General features: G+C 45.0%; 1 protein-coding gene across 2 annotated transcripts; it reads right to left on the minus strand.

The window, feature by feature from the left end:
• Positions 1-190: 190 nt before the first annotated feature.
• On the minus strand, positions 191-21243 carry LOC130195420 (calcium-independent phospholipase A2-gamma-like). 2 transcript variants are annotated; one of them, XM_056416945.1, is made up of 11 exons: positions 21143-21243; positions 19546-20828; positions 18812-18961; positions 17332-17483; positions 16946-17040; positions 15887-16058; positions 15153-15210; positions 14621-14812; positions 4513-4708; positions 2964-3072; positions 1815-1930 (listed from the first exon to the last, which is right to left on the minus strand). In XM_056416945.1, the coding sequence occupies exons 2-11, from the start codon at positions 20758-20760 to the stop codon at positions 1912-1914; spliced, it is 2358 nt and encodes a 785-aa protein (XP_056272920.1). In that variant the 5' UTR covers positions 20761-20828; positions 21143-21243; the 3' UTR covers positions 1815-1911. The 2 variants fall into 2 exon arrangements, with proteins under 2 accessions (XP_056272919.1, XP_056272920.1); XM_056416944.1 differs by lacking the exon at positions 2964-3072 and having other exon boundaries at positions 191-1930.
• Positions 21244-21354: the final 111 nt, after the last annotated feature.

The raw sequence follows: 21354 nt of genomic DNA on the forward strand, positions 1-21354 counted from the left end.
CGTGGGCATTTACAGAGGTGTATCATCAGTCCATATCTCCGTTTGAGTATGAAAACGGTTGTAAGTACAAGTTAGCGGCTTCATATCCGCCCGTCTCCTCTCCCTCAGATGATGCACGAGCAAAACAGCAAACACATTTTCTCAGATCACAATCAGCTAATGTTCATATAATTAGGAGGCAAGAAGCAGCGAGGTTCAGTGCTGGGTTTTAATTACATACACTCGCAAAACAATCTTTACACATAATCAATGGTGGAATTACAATAATCTGGGTGAGATCAGCATCCACTTCCCCTAAATTGTTCCAGGAGTGACAGACACATTGCTGCATCTGTTCTACAGTACTTGACCGGGTTAGGCATGAATGTCTGAAGTGCATTTTTTTTCCTTCTATTAACTGTACATGTGATTAAGCTCATTTTAAACCGCGACAAATCAATCAAGCGGCAATCTGTTTTAAAGCAGTCCCTGAGTTGTGAACTGCGTGATTATATCAAATATGTCACAGCGCTTCAAGCTTTGAGAAGGTGAAAGGAGCTTTAGAGAAGGAGGCAGCAAAGGAAACGAGGGCAAACGGAAGACAGCGCATCGGCTGTGGGGAATCCATAAAACCCCAAAAAAAATCAAGCACATGAGGATAAAAGCTTTTGAAACAAGTGAACTTAAAATAAATTGAAGCTAAAATAACACATCAAAGTTACATCCTTATGCCAGTACGCCTCCATTTATATGTATCTGCTATTTAGATGTATTAACCATTGCATGAATTATGGAAATACATAGAGGTAAATCTTAGCAACATACACTTCTTAAAGTTTTCCACTACATATTTACTTTTTTGTGAAAGATCTTAAATATAACATGCAATACATAGAACTACACCATACTGTAGTGCTTGAAGTGGTTACTCATTTACCAAATGACATTATTATCAGCATACCATTAGCTGCATTGTTACACATTTTAGTCATTATATTTGAAAATTGTCACTTGCATTTAGTGCTGAAATAGACCCATTTACAAGAAGAAGAAGGATGTTTTTTGTCTTTACTTGATACAGTACTGGCATTTTACAGAGTTACAGATGTAAAGCTTAGCTTAACAAATACTGCATTTCCATAACACACATATATCCCATCAACACATTATATGTAAAAGAACAAACAGAAGCTTATGAGGACATATCGGCTGTCAGAAAATCTTCAAAAAAGATAAAACTAGTGCTTAAAAAGTGCTCACTTGGTAAAACAGTCAGTTACTGGCTACCTAACAGTACTGGCTATTTTATTATATCTTTAATTGCTTTCTTTTGACAACATTTAGATGAGAATATTGATGCCATTCTCATTATTCTTCAACTTTTTGCAAGAAAGCAAATAAGATTATTTCCTAAAATGTTGGACTGTTCCTTTAAGGACACAAGCTGCCTTGGCTTGTTTACAGTAAATCCCCATTTAGAGAATTCCCAAACATACATGTCATTTGACACGTTGTCTTTGAACGCAACAGAGTGCTCAGTCGAGTGCCGCCAACCACAATGGCAGCCGGACGCAATCAAAGTGTGGAGTCAGAGTGAGGAGGAAGGTCGTGTGGACGTATTCTAGGCCATTTAAAATAGGGGCAGAGTTCCAAAGTGAGGTAAAAGGTGGCTTGTGTTGGACTTAGAGCTTCGAGGACTTAAAGTTATACATGTCAGCCCTGAGCCTGGCCCAATCCGCCATCCTCTGGACGGAGCTTTTCTCCCGGGTGAGGATGCGAGCGACCTTCTTCAGCTTCTCCTCGTTCCTCTCCAGGTAGCGGACGCCGTCCGCCTGCAGCAGGTTCAGCTTCTCGTGGCGGTTCTCGTCCATGGAGATGTCTTCGTTCACGAAGGGGTTGAAGCGGTAATACGTGGCGGGCGGGAGGAAGGCGTCAAGCGTGGCGTGAACCTCTGGAGGCGGGAAGAGAGGTGGAGGGTGAGATACAGAGCAAAATCACAAACGCACAATTATCTTCCCAACAGTCTCCAGTCTGCTCAAATATTCAGATGTTGGGATAAGAGTGCGAACGGCCGGGGGAATTCAAAACTGGCCCGTCAGAGCCGTGACGGCGGTACACGTGTAACGGAGTCAGCGCTTCAGGGCTGAGCGTGTGAGGCGAAGCCAAGTGAAACGGTCCGGCTTGTTGTTTTCAAATGCTACGTCCGAGAGGTTTAAAATCAACAACATGCAACATGCACACAAACAGGTGGCGAGCAGCAATAACAGAGGAAGTACGCCCGAGGGATCCAACAAGGTGACGGAGATCGTTTCCGCCCGTGTTCCCACGTCAGCTCAGAAGTCCAGACACGGATCCAATCAGAACCGCCCGCTGCTGAGCATGTGAAATACAACTGTAATGTACTTAGAAAGGTTATATGGAGGTTATATTATCGACTTTCCTGTGTTTCTATATCCAGTTATGTTCTGGATGAATGATCCGAGCTGAGGAATGCCTTTTTGTTGAACAGGTAATAAATGTGGTAAAAAGTGTCCAATATGTCAAACTTGACACATGCTCCAAACAAATAGGGGGTCAGCATTTCACCTCGACGACTGGGTCCATACAATCTAAATACAAATAAAAAATGCAAAATTCAACTTCATTGCTGAATCCCTGTGAGCCAGTCAACAAAACACTATCGTATTATGTTTAGGTGTTGGCCATCTGTGTGCCTCTAACCAGAGGCTGTACGCATTGATGGTTCATTTATTTGGTGAAATCCAAAGTATTAGAAACATTAAACTCCAGCCGCACCGTCACCTCAACCTCTCAGTCGCCGGGAGACCACCCTGCCAGGAGGAGAGCCCCGGGAGACGGACCCCCAGCCGGCATCTCTACACTGCAGCGCCTTTTTAAATGGAGAACCTCATTTGCGGCCTGCTCATCATGACCGAGCGAGTTTGTTCGTGAGTAACAAGCCAGTTTCATCAGGAGCCGCTTACATCCAACAGCCCATTAGACGAGCCTCATCCGTCTCCCACGGCAAGCCGAGCTCCACCGATTCACCAAAGACGACGCAGGAGGCCCGAGAACACCGAGGCCGGAGGGAAGCTTTTGAGAAGGAGAACATGCAAGTGATTGACACTCTCGCTAAACTGCGGTTTCTAAATAACAAAGCCCGTCCGATAGCCGGGGAGAGCCGAATCCCAAAATGCAGGAAGAACAAGTGCGGAAAAGCATCTAGGTCAGCCACTGCAGGGAAAGGGGCGGAGCCACATTTAGGAGCAGCAGAGGTGGCCAAGTCCAGAGGTGATGAGGAGATGGAAGAGGTTGCCACTGCAGAGAGGCCACAATGGGACGCGTCCAGAACTAAGTCCACCTGCAGTGCAGTATTTTCTACACTGGTGACATCAAAGCCCAGTTCCTTTCCGCACAGAAACAAAGTTTGATGTAACCTTCACGCGTTGACATCAACAATGACGATAACGGCATTGCCAACACTTCACAGAGGGCTTGCAACATTAGTTTGGCTTATCCCTGAAGGTGAGTTTCATTTTTCTCACGTTTTTCTTTGTTGATGCAGCTCGTCTGCGTTTGGATCGTAGCGTTTGTGATTTTTGGCGGTTCCACATGTTTGTGGTCTTGCCTGCTTTTTCTTTCGAGTGCCTGACCTCTTTTATAGTTATTCAAATCAACCATATCTAAACTCTTTCTTTTTTTTTGCTACAGTGTTTATAATTGTTATTTGTGAGTGATGAGATGTGGTTTGCGTGTCCAGACATCAGCAGCGTGTCTCTGTGGGTTGCTGGGGTAACAGCGTAGGGGGCAGGAACTGCGTAGCTACGCTGGCTTTTCCAACACGGAAACAATCGCCCTCGGAAGAAAATCGCTTCCGTCAAATAAATTCCAGTGTCTGTTCCCCGACTGTTGTTCTCCTCCATTGCGCTCTTAGCAGCACAGATTCTGCTCAACACTTTGAAATAGGAGTTGAGGGTCTGGACTTAGAAATACGACTGCATCGCCCGCAACATGTGGTGTGAAACCAATTTGCAAAAAACACATTTTAGGAGTTTTATACTTCTTTTTTTTTTCCGTCAAGACTTTCTATAAATCTTTCTGGATATTATCGGGATAAGCCAGAAGAAAATGGGGCTGATAATCTGAACAAGGCCGTAGTCTAGTATGAGTTAAGCTTTAAAAAGAAAAAAAATGGATCCTACACATCCCATAATGCAACAGACAGCACTTTAAATCAGATGCCCCGCCCCCCCTGCTTGGTAAACACACGATTATAAATGGGAATTGGAGACAGCCCCGAGAAGATTCTCAGACTTCAGAAAGCTTCAGAGCCACAGAGGACATCATCATGGAGAATCCCTTAAAATGACATGAAGTGAGACACATTACATTTAAAAACCATACATTATGTAATATTTGAAAGCAAACAAAGTCAACCAAGACAAAATTAATTTGAATACGGGTTCCCATTTACAGTTTGCACTCTAAATGACGTCATGCATCCTGAACGTGTTTGCAGTGGCGGCCGCTCACCCTCGGTGTCCGTGGCGCTGCTGATGATGTTGGCGAGTTTGGCCTTGAGGCTCGTGGAGGTGGCGCTGTTCTTGTTGGGGGCCTCGAAGCGGCCCGTGCCGAGTGAGACGACACACTCCAGGGGCGCGTTGGGCCACAAGCACTTACACTCGTGGATGGCCAGCGCCGTGGGGTTGTTAATCAGCAGACCTCCATCCTGTCCGCACACACACACACAACAGAGGAGCACTCAGTTACACACTGCGAATGTTTCTCTGTGCCAAGACCACAGTCAGCGAAAAACAAGTCATCGGCATTTGAAGCCTCAAACTCTTTTTATGGATTTCAACAGTCAATAGACATTTTTCTTGAAGAACATCTGACGAAACAAAAAAGATCAGATCGATTTGCAGTTTCAGAGCCGCTTGCAAGTCTACAAAGCATCGAGCTAAATAGTCCCCCCGTCCCCCCGTCCGTCCTCCCCTCTTCTTACAGTTTCAGAGAGACTGGCTTTGATATACAACAACCGCCCAGGAGTGTTTTTGCTTTGGATCCATAGGCTACCCAAGGCAATAGAAGTAAAGGGGGGGGGGGCTGTGGGGCTTGTTGAATAGGCATGAGGCTGAGGGGCTGCAGGGCTGTCGGCTGGCAGCAGGATCAAACACACAGGGGCCAGTCCTCATTAAAGAGGCCAGGCTGGGGGGTGGGAGCCGCAGGGCCCCCCAGGTGTCTAGGGATACACTACAGGGACAACGGCTGGTTTATGTCACTGTCTATGTGACTTTGTGTGTGTGACTGTGTGTGTGACTATGTGTGTGTGACTATCTATGTGACAGTGTGTGTGTGCGTGCATGTTTGATCGAGAGCTCATGCATGCTTAGAGTCAATGCATGTAATAATGTGGGTGCGTGTTGGTGACAGCACATGGATTCAAACACGATGGGCGTTGGGGACGAGAGAGGGGGGGGGGGGGGCATCCCATTTTTTTTCCGCACACTCCAGTCGTGTCGCAACGGAACATATCTGTAAAAAACCTGCGGCCGCATACGGCGTGATGGGGAGTTTGAGGGCTGCCTACCGAGCAAGAGGAGCTTCACCCGAGGAGCTGGACGGAGGAATTCCATCATCAATCAAAACGACAGGAAAACAGAATTTCAAAGGGAATTGGATATTGTAGTTCGACTTTGGGCAGACTGGAGCAATTAATAACCCCCACAGTAGAAGATGCTTCGTGAGTCACTTGTGGCTTTAAATGAACTAGTTCTTTATAAAAAGTTTGAAATGCATTTCAAAATTACAGAACATGTATTGGCAGCTCTTCTATAGTCAATTCATCATTGTGAATAATCTTTGAAGAAACTAGATAAGACATTTTAATGGGAATTTATTATCGGCAATTTTCACATTTGTCTTGACATATTATAGAGACAAAAAACACGTTAATTAATCTAGAAAGTATTTAACAGATAAATCAAAAATGAAAATATATTTTTTTCCAGCTCTACAATATACCAGTTGATGGCACCAGAGGGGTTAAGGAATAATAAATGTTCCTTAATGTTGACATTAATTAAGTCTGAGCGCTGGACATTGCTGACATAGATAAAAATGAAGAAAATATAAAACATGACAAAGGCAAATAACTCCAATCCCTCAGAGTCACATTAGTCTGATAGAGGAATGTTCTATTATTCAAAATAAGTAATCTTCTCCTTTTTTATGATAATTAACTCTCTGAATCATTTATACCCTTATAGTTATGAAGAGGATTTCCAGTGTGAGTCAGAGGCTCAGATGGAAGTCCCACAATGAGGGCTTCACTGTCCCACGAAGCACGCAGGAACTGCTGAGGCAGCCGCTTGTCCAAAACACGTCATTATGCGCCAGTCGGGTATCTGGCAGACCAGAAAATGAACACAGAAAAAAAAGGAGAAAATGTCTGCATTGGAGTTGCTCCTAATGGAGACTTAGAGGGACTGGCGCTGTGGCGAGCACCGGTCGAACCCAGCTGGAAACAAAACTAAGCAGTTTTCTTATCGCTCACACCCCTGCGAGAGCCTCCAATTTCTGAACTCGGTGGCAATTATGGGACCAAGTCACGAGTTCTTTGTGCCGATAGCTGGGGGCAAGTTCCAGGAGCACAGGGGCCGGCACAGAACCGCGGCCCGCGACATCAGAAGCTAACTGCACAATGCTCCCGTGAGCTGGGAGCTGAATGCTAGAACTCGTCTTCATTTCAGAGCACCTGCTTGGGCAATGAAAAACATAGTGCAGGCCTTTATGGAAAGTTAGATTTCAGTGGAGAAGCTTTATGGTGCAGCTGGAAGACGGTAGGTAGTGTTTACGTGAGTGTGTGTGTGTGTGTGTGTGTGTGTGTGGCTCAGAATCAATCATTTAGAAGATCATTTGCATCCGTCATCTCCCTCCACAGCCGTCAGGAACAAACCTGGCGTCGGGCTCACAGTTTGACAGATGCTGAAGCTGCAGAGGGGTAAAGCCGCGGCTCTTTTCAGGGAGATATCTCTACTTGGCCCACTGCCACATTCTCTCTCTGAGGCCGGGGCATATTTGGTAGTCGACTTTAAAAAAAAACAATGATCTACTTAGGACTGACTGCAAATGAGCTTTGCATACAGAGCAAACGGCCAACGAGCAGCCGTCAGTCAGACGCTCAGCATGACGCGAGGCAAAGGGCACTTCCACTTCTGTGGGTTTAGAGCTGTAATGCTGCTCCGACCGACAAAGACTCAATCTGACTGAGAAAAAGAGCATTGCGTCATTGTGTAAATGTCCTCAGAGGGCGCAACCCCGTCAGTCGAGACCACGTGACCAAGGTTTAACCTCCGCCTGAAAAGGAAGCTGAATTTTTTTAAACTCAGAGTTTGAATAATGGCTTCCTGAAAGGCTTAAGGAGCCCGTTAGCCGATACTCCAGAGGATCACAGCTCCGCCGGCCTCGCCTTTGCCCTTCATGGTCCGACGGCATGATTCACAAATCAGCTCATTTCCCCGTCGCTCCAATAAAAACAAAAAGGCACTTTTTCGACTAATTGGGGCTCCTCCACCTTCAGGATCACGCTTCGACTTCTTCCGATGGCCAATTAAACTGAAACAAGACTTTTAAAGAGCAGCGTAGTCTGAAATGAAAACTAGCGAGATGATAAATATACAAAAATGAAGACGTTGCGCGATTCACAGGTCCCTCGCTCGGCCGCTTGAAATTCCTCAGCCGTCATTAACTTCGGAGGGCTTATCTTCATTGTGCCGGTTAAAGCGCTCTCGGAGAGTGATTTGAATAGGGAAGAGGTGTTATCGGTAGGATCGCTAAAAGTCATTTCACGCCCCGGTGTATGTCGGCTCCCATTAGCCGGGACAGCAAACTCGGCCCATGTGCCTTCGGTATCTCCATCTGCCTCTCCGACCCGCGGGCGAGCTTCAATGGCGTCTTGTGCGAGGTCCTCTACGAGCAGCCACAACACAGAGGGCCCGCTCACATCTCGGCCGGAGGTGAGCCCTTCGACAGACACATCTGGCGCGGCATTCACACCGCAGTCCCCACGCGAGCAGCTGGAGACCATCGAGACTTCTTTGGCTTCTTTGACTGCGCTGGACTGAGGGGGCACTAAACGCCGCCATGATTCATCACCGGGCTGTGCCAACGAGGCAACGCCCCTTTCAAATGATTTATTGGGGAAGCGTTCCATAAGTCAAGGACATCCGATTATGCCTGTGACAATAACCAGACCGTTTCCCCAGAGACGGCGATTCTAATCGATAAAGTCGATAATTAGACCGCTATAATAAAAATAAAAGATGACTGCGTAGTCTCGGAACTTTGCACAAATCTTTCAAATCAAAATCGACGCCGCTTGCTTTCTATGCAATCAACAAAATAAATCTGCTCGTCGAGTCAAATGAATTGCCCAAAAGGCTTCCAATCCACACAAAGGCCGCCATTGTCCCCGGCGAAGGATGAGAATGACAACACGGTCAGCGGGGTGAGTGACACTCTGAAGGTCAAGTCAGAGGGCTTCAAGCCCTATTATGCAATTACGCCGACCAGTCCTCCCCTTGGCCCTCTTCCTTTATGGGCCTCGGAGGGTCACATTGAGGCTGTCAATAGAGGAGAGACCCATCTCTGTGTGTGCCAACTTGGCCCCAGGCAGGGGGGAAAAAAAGGAAAATTAAGATCTACCGTTCACGGTCACCTTTTCCCACACATTTCGGCGAATGTGTGACCACACATGTTCTCCCAGAATTGAAACCATGAATCATCCGCCAACTGTGGCCGTTCGGATTTAACCGACATGTCCCGCAGTGATATAAATGGCTGCAGAACCCACTTGCTCACATTTCACTCAACGTCAAGGTTCCCGTGGGGCTTTATGTATATATTTGACAACTTCATATTCAGACGGTATAATTTCCCTGTCCGTCATCTAGTGAGCACTTTAAAGCTCGTTCCCCTGCTGCACGCGGGCGACGCCAGCGAACACGTGCGCTCGCGTGCCAATACCATGCAACGCCACGTTCACAGGGGTGATTTATTCCAAAGAGTCGGAGGGGCCGCTGCAGTGAGACGGCGGTGCGCTGTGTGCGGAGACGAGGCGGCGAGGGACGGAGAGGAAGACTCGGGGAGGCTTTTCACGCGGCAGTCACTCAAGATCACCAGCGCCACGGCCTAATCCCCAAACAAGTGTTTGTGCAAACGTGCGAATACAACGGAACAAAAAAAGAGCAGCCGGTGGGAAGAAAACAAAAAGGTAAAGTGATAATGAGAGAATCCATGTGTGCGTGTTTATAGAGAGAGAGAGAAAAGAGAGAGACGGTCTGGGGAGGAGGCGGAAGCCGTCTGCCGCAGGGGCTCAAAAGTCTGAGCTCCATCCTCCGACGGGCTCCGGGCTGAGCTCTCGGGACTTAACACGGGGAGGAGAGGACCGGGGATGAGAAAGTTTTTTTTATTAATTTTTTTAAAGAAGCTCAGATTTATACTCGTTGTCGCCTCCCTGAATCCACCACCGCTCCTCCCCTCTGCGCAGCGCTGCGGTGCTGAGCATGTAATTTAAGACCAATAAATCCACCTCCAGTGGCCTTTAGAAAAAGAAGGAGAAAAAAAGAGAGAGAGAGTTTAACACAAAAAGGTGGTCTGAAAGGTTATGGTATTTTTGAGCTGCACTTTTGGAATAGCACTTAAATGATGAGACTTTCTCCACAGATATTGGGTTCTTTTGCCGAAGCTGCCACATCTCACGACTTCTCAGACTCATTTAAGTCTCATTCCCTCCGTCGTCCACCAGCACCGAGAAACATGTGAGCGCCGACGTGACCTGCTCCATTTCAGGCTGTGTGAAGTCTTTCTGCCGGAGCATTGTGCCCCGCTGGGTCTCTAAAGAGCTCACACTGCGGCGGCGGCCAACTGATCCCATGCCTCCCATCAAATGCTGGCAGAGAGGTGGGTACAAAAACATGCTCCCATTCCTCCCCGCCGCCTCAGGAGACGCCATGGCAACGAGGCGGACAGAATTGGGCCCTCCTCGCCATTCCACGCATGCCCTGGCAGCCATTGTGAAACGTCTGAAGTCTTCTACGTCCGTGTTCTTTAGAGCAGAGATAACTGAGAGAGCTTTAATGTGGAACCGCCCTCCCCTCATCGCCTACATTTTTTCCACTCTTCTCCCCCCCCCCCTCACTAAAAGGCTTCATTTCCGTGGTTCTGGGAGCAACTGTGAGGCTTTGATAACGCCACGGCTGCACGGCTTTAAAAAAAAGGTCTCGCTCGAAGTTCCAGTTTTCCTCCCGCGTTACCGGTCGGGATCTACATTTCTGGCGCCCGTCAGATTTCAAATTCGCCGAATCGCAAAAGCATCAGCGAACAATCCCAACGTTCTTGAAGCGCCGATTGCGAATTCCAGCATTCGTTCGGGCGCATGGCACCGCGGCCGTCCCGCTCTCGCCGAATCAAAAGGCCGATTGTTCAGGGCTCGAATTAAGTGGAAAGCTCTGTGGGCGTTTGTGGAAAAGAGAGAGATGACTCTCTCTCTAGGGAATCCTGACATCACAGGCAGAACGTTATGCTCAGGACGAGCTCCAGTGGCTCAAGGAGCCAAGTTTTTTTCTTTTTTAAAAGCCATAAGGCTGGGTGGCATTTTGAAGCTGGCAAGGTTCAAGTGGAAAGTAAAGTAGCTGACAGGAGTTTTAAAAAACCTATTAGAAAAGCTGTTCTTTGGCTTCATCAGAGATTACACTGTCAAATCATGTTCAACAACTCATTATAAATTACTTTGTAAAAGAGGCATTTGCAACCTTTTTTTTTTATGTGGATGTCCAATCAATGGAGTAGATGTAAAGAGGAAGCAATAACTTCCACATTGATCGAGAAAGCAGAGTTCTCCTGCTGCAAGACCGTTGTACTTCTTGTCTCCAGTGGAATCATTTGACATGACAGCGGACTGAGACCCAGAGAGTGTGTGCGTTACTATGCATGAAGGTTGCACTCCTCACGTGGACAGAGGCGTGCAGGAGACTTACGGATCCTGAAGATGAACCCGAAAAACACAACCAAGACGCTTTCTTGTTTAGTACGGCATCGACTGAGGAATGTGTTGCATACATCTGCCACCAACACGGATTGGACTTGCATATACAAGGTGCTGAATATCCACATTTGAATTATAGTTTTCTTCATCAGTGGAAACAAATCCAAAATATTATTTCGATATCAGCATCTCTGTAAAATTCAAAGGGACAAATAGTAGTTAAAACAAATCAACCGCCGCAGAAAAATCCTGAAAAGAATCATTTAATTTCAAGGCCAAAAGAAACCTCCGTAAAAATATTTTCTCCAGAGCCAGATCACAACACCAGCGCTCTTTTGAATTCCATTCATGGTTTTCCATGAGGATATTTCTTTTGACAGAAATTCAATTATAACGCAACATAAAAACAACAGATTTCACGTGGCATGTGGTGAATATGTGTTTAACTAACGATGTTGTCAAGTCCCCTCACAGAAAGAGATGTCATGCCGGCAACTAACTCAGAGTTTTGCAAAAAACTTCCATTTGTCTTAATTGTCCGTCTTTTCATTTTTAACGAGGCAGACGTGGGATTCAGTTGCGTGCGATGAATGGAGCGCCGCATTGGACTCATGTATGCAGCGAGCTGAGGAAATCGCCCACCACAGGTGGGTTTCCATCAACCAGTCTCTTTCTTTCTCTGCCCCTGAACTTCCACCAGTCACCTACGCAACCAACGGCAATTAAGAGTGTGGGAGCGCGCCGACGTGGGGATATCGCCTTTGAAGCTAACACATGCTCATTCACGAGTCCTTCTGTCTTTACCCCCCCCCCCCCACCTTCTGTGCTATAAAATGTCGAGTCAAGGAGATATTGAAATCTGGAAGTGACGGCTACATCGACTGAATACTCCAATTGAAATAACATTTGGTTTTCCTTTGGTTTTAAACTAAATGTTTGTTTTCTAAGATTCCGTCTGCTGTGCCTCGCTGCTCGTGTGGCGCGTTGTGACCGACTAAGCCCTTCCTGAAAAGGCAAAGGCAAACGGAGTCGCCATACGTATCGATTTGCAAATCGGTGGAGTGGACTCGTGGTTTGTAATGTCACGGATGGCTGATGCATACCTGTGATGGATTTAAGTGTGTCTCACTGCGACTCACTCTCTAAGATGTAACTGAATGGAAATGAACAGAGACAAGAAGGAAATGGAGTCCCCCCCCCACCCCCCGAGGATTTTTCTCATTAGGCTTCTCCAAATCCTTCACTCTCCCCCAACCAGACTGCACATGCATTTACATCCAGCACACAAACAGCAAGCACTGGATTACTGGAGCAGAGGCTTGAGGTTAAATTGTCCCCGACGCCGTAAATAAAAATGGTGCTAATGTGAAGTGAAGTGTGAAAGAGAAAAATAAGCTGTCAAAAAGGGAGAAAAGAAAAGGTACAACGAGCGGGAAATATCACAATATCTCACTTGAAGCTGTGAACACGGTGGTGGGGTGAGGACTGTGTGCATCATGCACCACAGCCAAACACCTGAGTGTTTACATGTTATAGAATGATTTGTTTTCCCCAACACGGTAGAGAGCCTCTGACCAAGTTATATTAAAATGGACCTCGAGTCTGGCTTGAGGGCAGCCGAAGAACATCCTGTATAAATGCACACACACACACACACGGGGTATTTTTGTGACTCGACTATTTACTGTGAATTTGACTGTTTTGACAGAAATGCACAGATGTCGCTCACGACTTCTTAAAATAAAATCCAACTGTTGTAGATAAATGTGTTAAGTAATCATTAGAAAGACATATCCCACAGACACCTATACTGCATATGGATTAGATTCAATAAACTTCAGTTTTTGACAATATCAAAACAAAGGGACTGTAAAATAAATTTGTAAAAATAATGACACTTAGTCACAAAATGGTTGAATAAATTTACAATAAAAAAATAAAGTAGGGCTGTCAGCGTTAACGCGTTAATCTATGCGATTAATTTGGCCGCGTTAACGCACTAAAATATTTTAACGCAATTAACGCACTGTTTTAGTTCTTTTTATTTTTTTTTTTTTTTTTGCACGGTTTGACACTGTTTTTTAAAACAATCATTTCTGAAATCAGTTTAACTCGTGGATGAATCAGTCGGGTTTCCTCCTGCTCCTCCTTCCTCCCGTCTCCCCCTCTGATACACAGAGGAACGGAGGGGCGACGTGTCGGGGACGCGGAAAGAAAAGAACACGACACACCACACACTCAACGTGATTGGTCAAACCAATGAACACTCAGTAAATCACAAAGGACCTCCCACCTCACAGGTTAGGCTCATTTAGCAGCCTGTCAGTCAGAGAACCAGAGAACACGGCGCGGGACAATGAGGCTCATTTCAGAGCTGAGATTGTTCTGGAATGTTTGATGTATAACACGTGGGGTGTGTCACATGACATATGTGAATGTCAGTCAGTCACCAGGCCACTGGTTCTGCTGCTGTTCAATGTTTTTTACTAATCTGATGTTTCACTGAAGAAACAATTTATCATCAACGATATTAAATACCTCGCTGGCACTGTATATGTAGGAGCCTCTTTGAAACACAGCTCTGTGTGAACTTTGGTCTAAAAAGAGAAACACTTTTAACCCTTTGGGTCATTTTGACCCGATTCAATGTTTCACCCTCCTGTTACCTTTATATTTACTAACATATTTTACCCTTTGGGTTCAATTTGACGCCAGCAATTAAAACCTCCAGAAAATTATTAGAATTAATATTGTTTTCATTAAACATTGAATGGGGTCAAATAAACCAGGCGCAGGAGGGGTGTATGTTAATTTGAATCAAAATGAAAAATAACACAAAAAGGTAAACAGTGAATTTTTTTTTTAAATGAGCCCAGCCTCCAGAGGGTTAACGTGACATATTTGAATGTCAGTCAGTTACCAAGGCCACTGGTTCTGCTGTGTTCAGTGGTAAAGATGACAGGACCAATGGGGTCTCAATATACTTTTTTTTTTTACTAATCTGATGTTTCACTGAAGAAACAATTTATCATCCACGATATTAAATACCTCGCTGGCACTTTATGTAGGAGCTCTTTGAAAACACAGCTCTGTGTGAAGTTTTGTCTTTAAAAAGAATGAACTTTTAACTTTAACTTTTATTTTGTTAATATCGCGATTAATTAATCGCAATTTCAAAGTGTGCGATTAATTAGTTAATTTTTTTTAATCGATTGACAGCCCTAAAATAAAGATTTAAAAAAACACAAAGTGGATGATGCGCTGACCTTGAAATGAGTGCATGCAGTGTCTCGGATTGACCTCTTGTAATGTAAAAAGCCTGACCCATCAGCTAAGAGGGCTGCCAAAGAAAAACATCCTAAACGAAAACATTAAATATTCGTCCTGTGCTGTCACTCTGCCTCATGTTTTCTTGGAATTTAAGCTGATGCAACAGTGCTGCTCATGACATCCGTCCTAAAAGCATCGGCGAAAAGCTTAAAATCTCGAAGTAGAGTTTAAATCCACTGCCATGAAGCCCGATCATGCTCCCTCTCTCGTAACTCAGGAGATGATATGTATGATTTAAAAACACCCAGTTCCCCCCTTACTGACCTGATGGAGATCATTTCCCAACTTGAACTCTTGGAAATAACCAGGGGCTGCTGATGAGGCCCGGATGGCCTGCCAGAGCTGGTGCTGGGAACCTCCGAGGTAGGGGGAGCGCACCCCGGGCAGCAGGCTGTAGTTCCTGAACACATAAGCCCTGAGAGTGCCGCGGTTCACAATGGTGCTCACCGCTGCCACCTACAGTTAGAGGAAATGACATACGACCCGACTTTTCCAGCATGAGGGAGCATTTTTTACGGAACAGAAAAAGCAAGCATCATATCAATCGACATGCTGACGAGATTAATTTCATATCGTCTCTGCACTGTGGGCCTCGCAGGAGGCTGCCGACACACGAATTCCTGGATAGCTCTTCATCCACAATATCGCATGTGGCTTTAAAGGGTATTCTCCTTCCACTTGTCGTTGCAGAGATAGAGAGCTTCCTTTGTAATACCCCTGTAAGGTGGGCCAAAGGCTCAACGGCCGCTGCCAGAACTAAAATGAAGAACGTGCGAGTTCGTCTTCTCACGCTTACCTTGGGGCATTCAGGGTTTCTTGAAGTTTCCACCAGAAGCTGAGAGCCCATTTTCTCTCTGTGGAAGGGACGATAAGCTAATGTTATTTTTTTGGCATTGTGTTTTTTAGACAGTAGCAAGACGAGATACAGATTTCTTCCTGCAAGCTTCACAAAAAAAACCTGCATATCAGTTAATGGGATTTTAACCATTTTGTGATTGCCACATATATCTACAAAAGGATAATTGTACTGCTCTTGAGGTTTAGGCCACCTACAACGTTCTATGAATACTCAAAAATATTTAAGCATGCAGTGGTGGTTTTTAATTATACAATATACTTGTACTATTTCTTTTTAAAGTTATTTCCAAATATTATACAACTTTCAATATTGGATGACCCTTGAAATTTGCTCGAGTTAGTTATCCATCACATTGAACACTAAAATTCCCCACTGTGGGACTAATAAAGGAATATCTAATCTAATAAAGGAATATCTAATCTAATGACTGATTTTATGGTCACCTATAATACACACGAGTGTTGCATGGCAATGCAGTACAGACTTTGCAAATCATCTGCAGTTTAAAAGCATTATTATCACACAAAAATAAAGCGCACCTTTGATGGATATACCTCCAAATCACTGTGCGTTTACTTTAACTTCCTGTTTTCCCACTTCCAAGGCATTTCAACATCCAAATTAACCAAGCACCAGCACCAGCCCATGAAAAAAAGGACAACGGAACTGACCTGAGGATGTTCTCCCAGGCCTCGCTGTCATAGAAGGCGTGGTTCCAGCCCATCTTTACAGTACCAACGATGACGTTCTGCTTGAAGACGTCTGAACCCAACTTCCGGTAAAGATCATCACACTCGTCCAGCGGGATTTGGAACACACCGAGCATGAACCCTAAGATCGCACCTGAGGGAAAGACACGGGCAAAGAGTCACTGACGAGGACTGAAAGATGAACCGCACAACAGCTTTTATAAAAAGTGGAAGTACAAGAGCTGCTGCCGCTCCTTTGGGAACGCAGCGGAAAGGAATACGACATGCAAATGTAGAGCGTAGAACTCATTGCCGTTACTCAGTCTCAAGTTGATGCAGCACTAATTACCAGATGGATTATCTGTTCAGATGATCCGTGTATAGGAAGTTACTACACTACAAGTAACTATTCCTCAACTGCTTTCTCTCCGGGATTAAGGATTCACAATAGTGCTACGAGGGCAGCGATGGGGTGCACCTGAATGATGTGGGTGATCAACCCCGCCAGATGTGGCCCAGATGGGGTTTTTAAATGTGTGAGCAACAGTCAATCGAGCCAACGGATTACAATGTGCTCCGACAACATTCACTAAATGAAGTGCCTCCAACTGGTGGGGATTAAGACAGAGATAACTGATGGGGACAAACAGAAACTTCTGGTCGTGATTAAAGCCCACGGTGCAATCTGTTGTGAAATAAAAACAACCAAGCGGCAGGTGGAGAAGACGGTTTAAGGAATGATCCACAGCATCCCCTTGTGGTGATTTTGCATACAGGGAAAACATTTTTGAATTCACCCGTTAACAATTCCTAAAAACCAAATGAGGCAAAGGAATTTAATGATGCATATCATTTTGTGATCTATTTAACAATTTGAAACGTTTTTTTTTTAACGGTGGCCTATCCTCAATACAAAGCACAGTGGTGTATGGTGGTGAACATGAGGTCAGATGGGGTCAGAGCTGTCAGTACCAAGTTCAATGTAGCACTCGGCTTTAATAATCCACCTATACAGAGAAGAAGGGCAGTGGGACGACGCACCTGTGCTGACTCCACAAATATAATCAAACAGTTTGTAAATGGGCTTTCCGGTCAGGGCTTCCAGCTTGTGTAACGTCTGAAGTGCAACAAGTCCTCTGAAAGTACAAAGTCAGACATACACGGAGGGTTATAAATGAATAAGATGACAACAAACTAATGTCCCACTATCATAACAAATACAAAAAAGTAAATGCTTCTGGATCCATGCAACTGAATGTTTCTCAGGAGAACAGTTACTTGATTTAAACTGCAAATCGAAGCCGTTCATTGATTTTCAAAACATGGCCTTGATTTCAATAAATGCTATTTAAATATTTGACATCCGTGACACACATCTTAAATAAAAAATAAAAAATGAAATAAAAACAGCAGAGCTGAGCTTGTACCTTAGCCCTCCTCCATCTATGGACAGGATCCGTATGCCCCGCCCCTTCACAGGCTTATGGTAGCCCACCAGCGTGAGGGCTTCTCTAACCGCTGCCCTCAGGCCCGGGTCACTGGCCTGGTTCAGACGCAGCAGACAAGGGATGACCTGCTCCTGATGAACACATTTAAAAACACTCAGAAGTGGAAATGAAAAACACAGCCCGTCAGAGGATTAACATTCCCAGCACTAGCTAATGGTTTGAGCGGTTAGCACTAAATAACTTCCTAACGCCATCACGGATAAAGCAGAAACATAAATAAACGCTGTAGTATGTCGTCTGCATGTACGGCAGTCAAAAAGCTCCGTCAAAATCAGAGAGCAGCGTGTAACATGCTGCCACAGCTGACAAACTGACATTTGCCCGGCATGGGGACATTCCCAAACACAAGCAGACGGCCATTATCTACATTATTTACAACGCTAGGGCTTTTTAAGATTACATGCCGAGCATAACAGGATTATGTGTGCTTAAAGACATGCTGCTGTAAATACTGTCATCGTCTAAGGTTTCTTCCACCTCTGATAAGAGCCTTGAGTAACTTGGTATTCAGTTTGTCAATACATATATATATATATATACAGTGCATCCGGAAAGTATTCACAGCGCTTCACTTTTTCCACATTTTGTTGTGTTACAGCCTTATTCCAAAATGGATTAAATTCATTATTTTCCTCAACATTCTACACATAACAACAACCCATAATGACAAAGTGAAAACTGTTTTTTGCAAATGTTTGCAAATCTGTTAAAAATAAAGAACAGGGCTCTCAAGTCTCACGCATTGAGCGTGAGACTCACGCATTTCGGTCTTAACTCACGCACTCCCGCCACACATCATATTTCTCACGCTGAAAAAAACTCTCGGCTCTTTCATGTTTTAATGCAGGGGTGCTCAATACGTCGATCGTGATCGATTGGTCGAGCAAAGAAAAAGTCACTAGCACCCCCCCCCCCCCCCACTTATGTACATGTTATGTTTTCGTTCTTTATTTTTCATAAATGTGCAAAAATGTGCAAAAAACAGTTTTCACTTTGTCATTATGGGTTGTTGTGTGTAGAATGTTGAGGACAATAATGAATTTAATCCATTTTGGAATAAGGCTGTAACATAACAAAATGTGGAAAAAGTGAAGCGCTGTGAATACTTTCCGGATGCACTGTATATACATCTTGACATTTGGTTGGACGATATCAAAAATGTTAAGCATCACGAATACAAAATACTTCTGCTCATGAACAAGATAATTTGCTGGGCTTTAAGGGGCCACCACTTAAAACAAAAGTTATAAAAGCTTTCAATCGCTGCTCTTCCAACAATGCATAACAATGTAACTTTAATAAAGGTTCAACAAAAAATGATATGAAAGCTCATGAGCTTGAGCCAAACATAAGAGTGGCTTTAGACATGCTCAGCATCAGACACACATTCCTTGCTCACCTTTACTGCAACGCCGCTGGTTTCTGGAAACTCCAGGAGATGGTAGCTGAGGTCCTCCACCCTGTTGATGTAGACCCGTACGTCTGATGCCCTGTGGAGAGCCTGAACCAGACCCCGCGTTCGGTTGTCCACACTCAACCTGGCAATGATCTGGAGACAACCAGTGAGGTCCAGTTTATTATGGCTCATTTAAAAAAGGTTAGCCTGAAGAAGAAACTCTGCTATAGTTAAAGATTTGCACCTAAATGAGCGAACTCACTTTATTTATATGTTCATTTCAAAAGGTACCTCTTGTATTTCATGTCTGCTCTTTGGGTTACAACATGAACTGGAGCAAAACCCAGCAGTAGATCACATGATTTGATTTACTGGACACCAGCCAAAAGCACAAAACATATTAGTTCCCATTTCAAATACGTAATCCTGCTTTGACACTAACTGTGGTGTTAATCTTCGCTGCATCAGCAGGCTCGGCCGACAGGTACAAACCCTTTGTGACCCTCCGACTCCAAAAGGGGGTTATTTTTGTAAATAGATTCCGAGAACTGAGGCAGCAAGTCAGCACGCTACACTACCCTGAGACATATAGAGTAGCCAGAGCTCTGGTCAATGTCAGGACAGCAGGCGGCTGCTTGCCATCTATATATATATATCAATCCATCTATATATTTACATATAAACAGACACAACTATACAATATTGGAATTATGAGTTTCGGTTTAAAATAGACATACCTTCTCTCTTTGAAGTAGCAGTTTTTTGGCTTTCTCCTCTAAAGTCGTCTGCTCCTTAATAATTATGGCCTCAATCTGTTTGACTGGTTCATCCTCGGTTTTCTTTTCCTCCACTGTCGCACTTTTGTACTCTGCTGTCCTAAACCTCGGGACCAGGGGAGCAATGTAGCTTCCTACGAAGGCTTGCACAGTGGGAGCCGAGCAGGACAAGTAGTGTCCTAAACCCTTCTTCGTGGAAGGTGGGGTAACTGGAGCAGCAGAGACAGTTTTACCGGGTACTGGCACGAGGTCACTAGTTTGTCGACCCCGAGAGGAAGCCGAGGAAGAGAAAACATCGTCCACTTTCTTGTTGTTGTTGTTTGTACTGCTGCCAAAATACGAGTTGATGTGATGGGCCAGATAGTTGTACGTCTCATCCAGGCTGACTGTAAAGGTGCTGGGATGGAAAAGTGCTGTGGTTTGTCCGGAGGTTGTGCTCTTTCTTTCGGTATCACTCAGCAACGGTTTGATCTCCTCTTGCTTCCTGGCAGAACTGGCTTTGGCAGCGGGAACAACGCGCCTCAGCCTTTTCTCCTTACGTTCACCCACAGTCACGATTGTGGCAGCGCCAGTCGCTTGGGTCGGGTTGTGAGAATGCGTGGCGGTAGTGGCGTTCGCATCCAATGGAGCAGCAGACAGCGGAATAGAAGGACCGGCAGGAGAGGAGTTACATATAGGTTTAGGTGGAGTAGATGGAGAAGTGGGCGCAGGAATAGGTGTGACTGCACTCTCCTCCACTGTTGGGGCTGATTCAACACTCGCCTCAGCCTTTTTCCAACCTTTTAAAGCATTCGGCTTGAGTTTGGCGATTTTGGAGAGAAGTTCCGTATGCGTCCCACTCACAGCTTTAGAAACGGTGTCCAGCTTGTTCCTGACCCGCGACATGTGTTGGCTCAGACCGGCAGACCACCGCGAGGCGGAAGTGTTTAAGTACAAGGTGCTGGTGTGGAGCCCAAGCCTTTGTCTAACCTGGTGAGCCTTACATCCCTTTCGCCCGGTGATCCGAAGGTGGTGGATGTGCCTCCAGCTGAGATAGCCAACTTCGTAGCAATAGGGGTGTTGTACATGGACCCTGAAGTGAGAGGTACCAGACAAGGGAAGTGGTGCTGCAGACTTGAAGGCATGAAATGCTCTGCTTAACTTCACCCAGGTTGTTGGAGCCCATTTATGACTCATTCTTCCTGGTCACGAGAGTGTGTGACATCCACATCAAGATTTGGTGTACGCTCTCCCTTTTCAATAACCTGGTGATACACAATAACATTGGTTTTAATAGATTATGGCTACATGAAAGAGAAAACAAGTGAGAAGGGAAATGATAAACAAAATGTTATGACCTGAAATAAAACTACTAACACTGCTCCTACAAATGAGTTGCTGTTTCCTCAAGATGTAAAATGATCCTGATAGAATAACAAAATCGCTAATATGGACGGTTACTCACTAAAATATACTACAACATCAGCAACTACCGTTAGCTGTTAGCTCCACTATCGCAGCTATTGCTACCTTTAACTCAGCAGCATTCAAACACAACGCAAACCATAGCAGACCATACCTTTTGATGTCACCGTATTATATAGGCCAGAAATCCTTGTATTCTCTCATTGAGTCACCAACCTCCGTTAACGCTAAAGTATTGCAACGTAAGTTATGGCAAGACACGATGAGTCAATCTGACACAATATACAGAATGACGAGCGACGCCAGTCAAATGAAAAACAATGTTCACGTGACACTTTCTGTGCTCTGCAATTGGCTGACGATCGT

The sequence above is a fragment of the Pseudoliparis swirei genome, chromosome 6 (genome assembly GCF_029220125.1).
Source record: "Pseudoliparis swirei isolate HS2019 ecotype Mariana Trench chromosome 6, NWPU_hadal_v1, whole genome shotgun sequence".
Taxonomy (NCBI): Eukaryota; Metazoa; Chordata; class Actinopteri; order Perciformes; family Liparidae; genus Pseudoliparis; species Pseudoliparis swirei.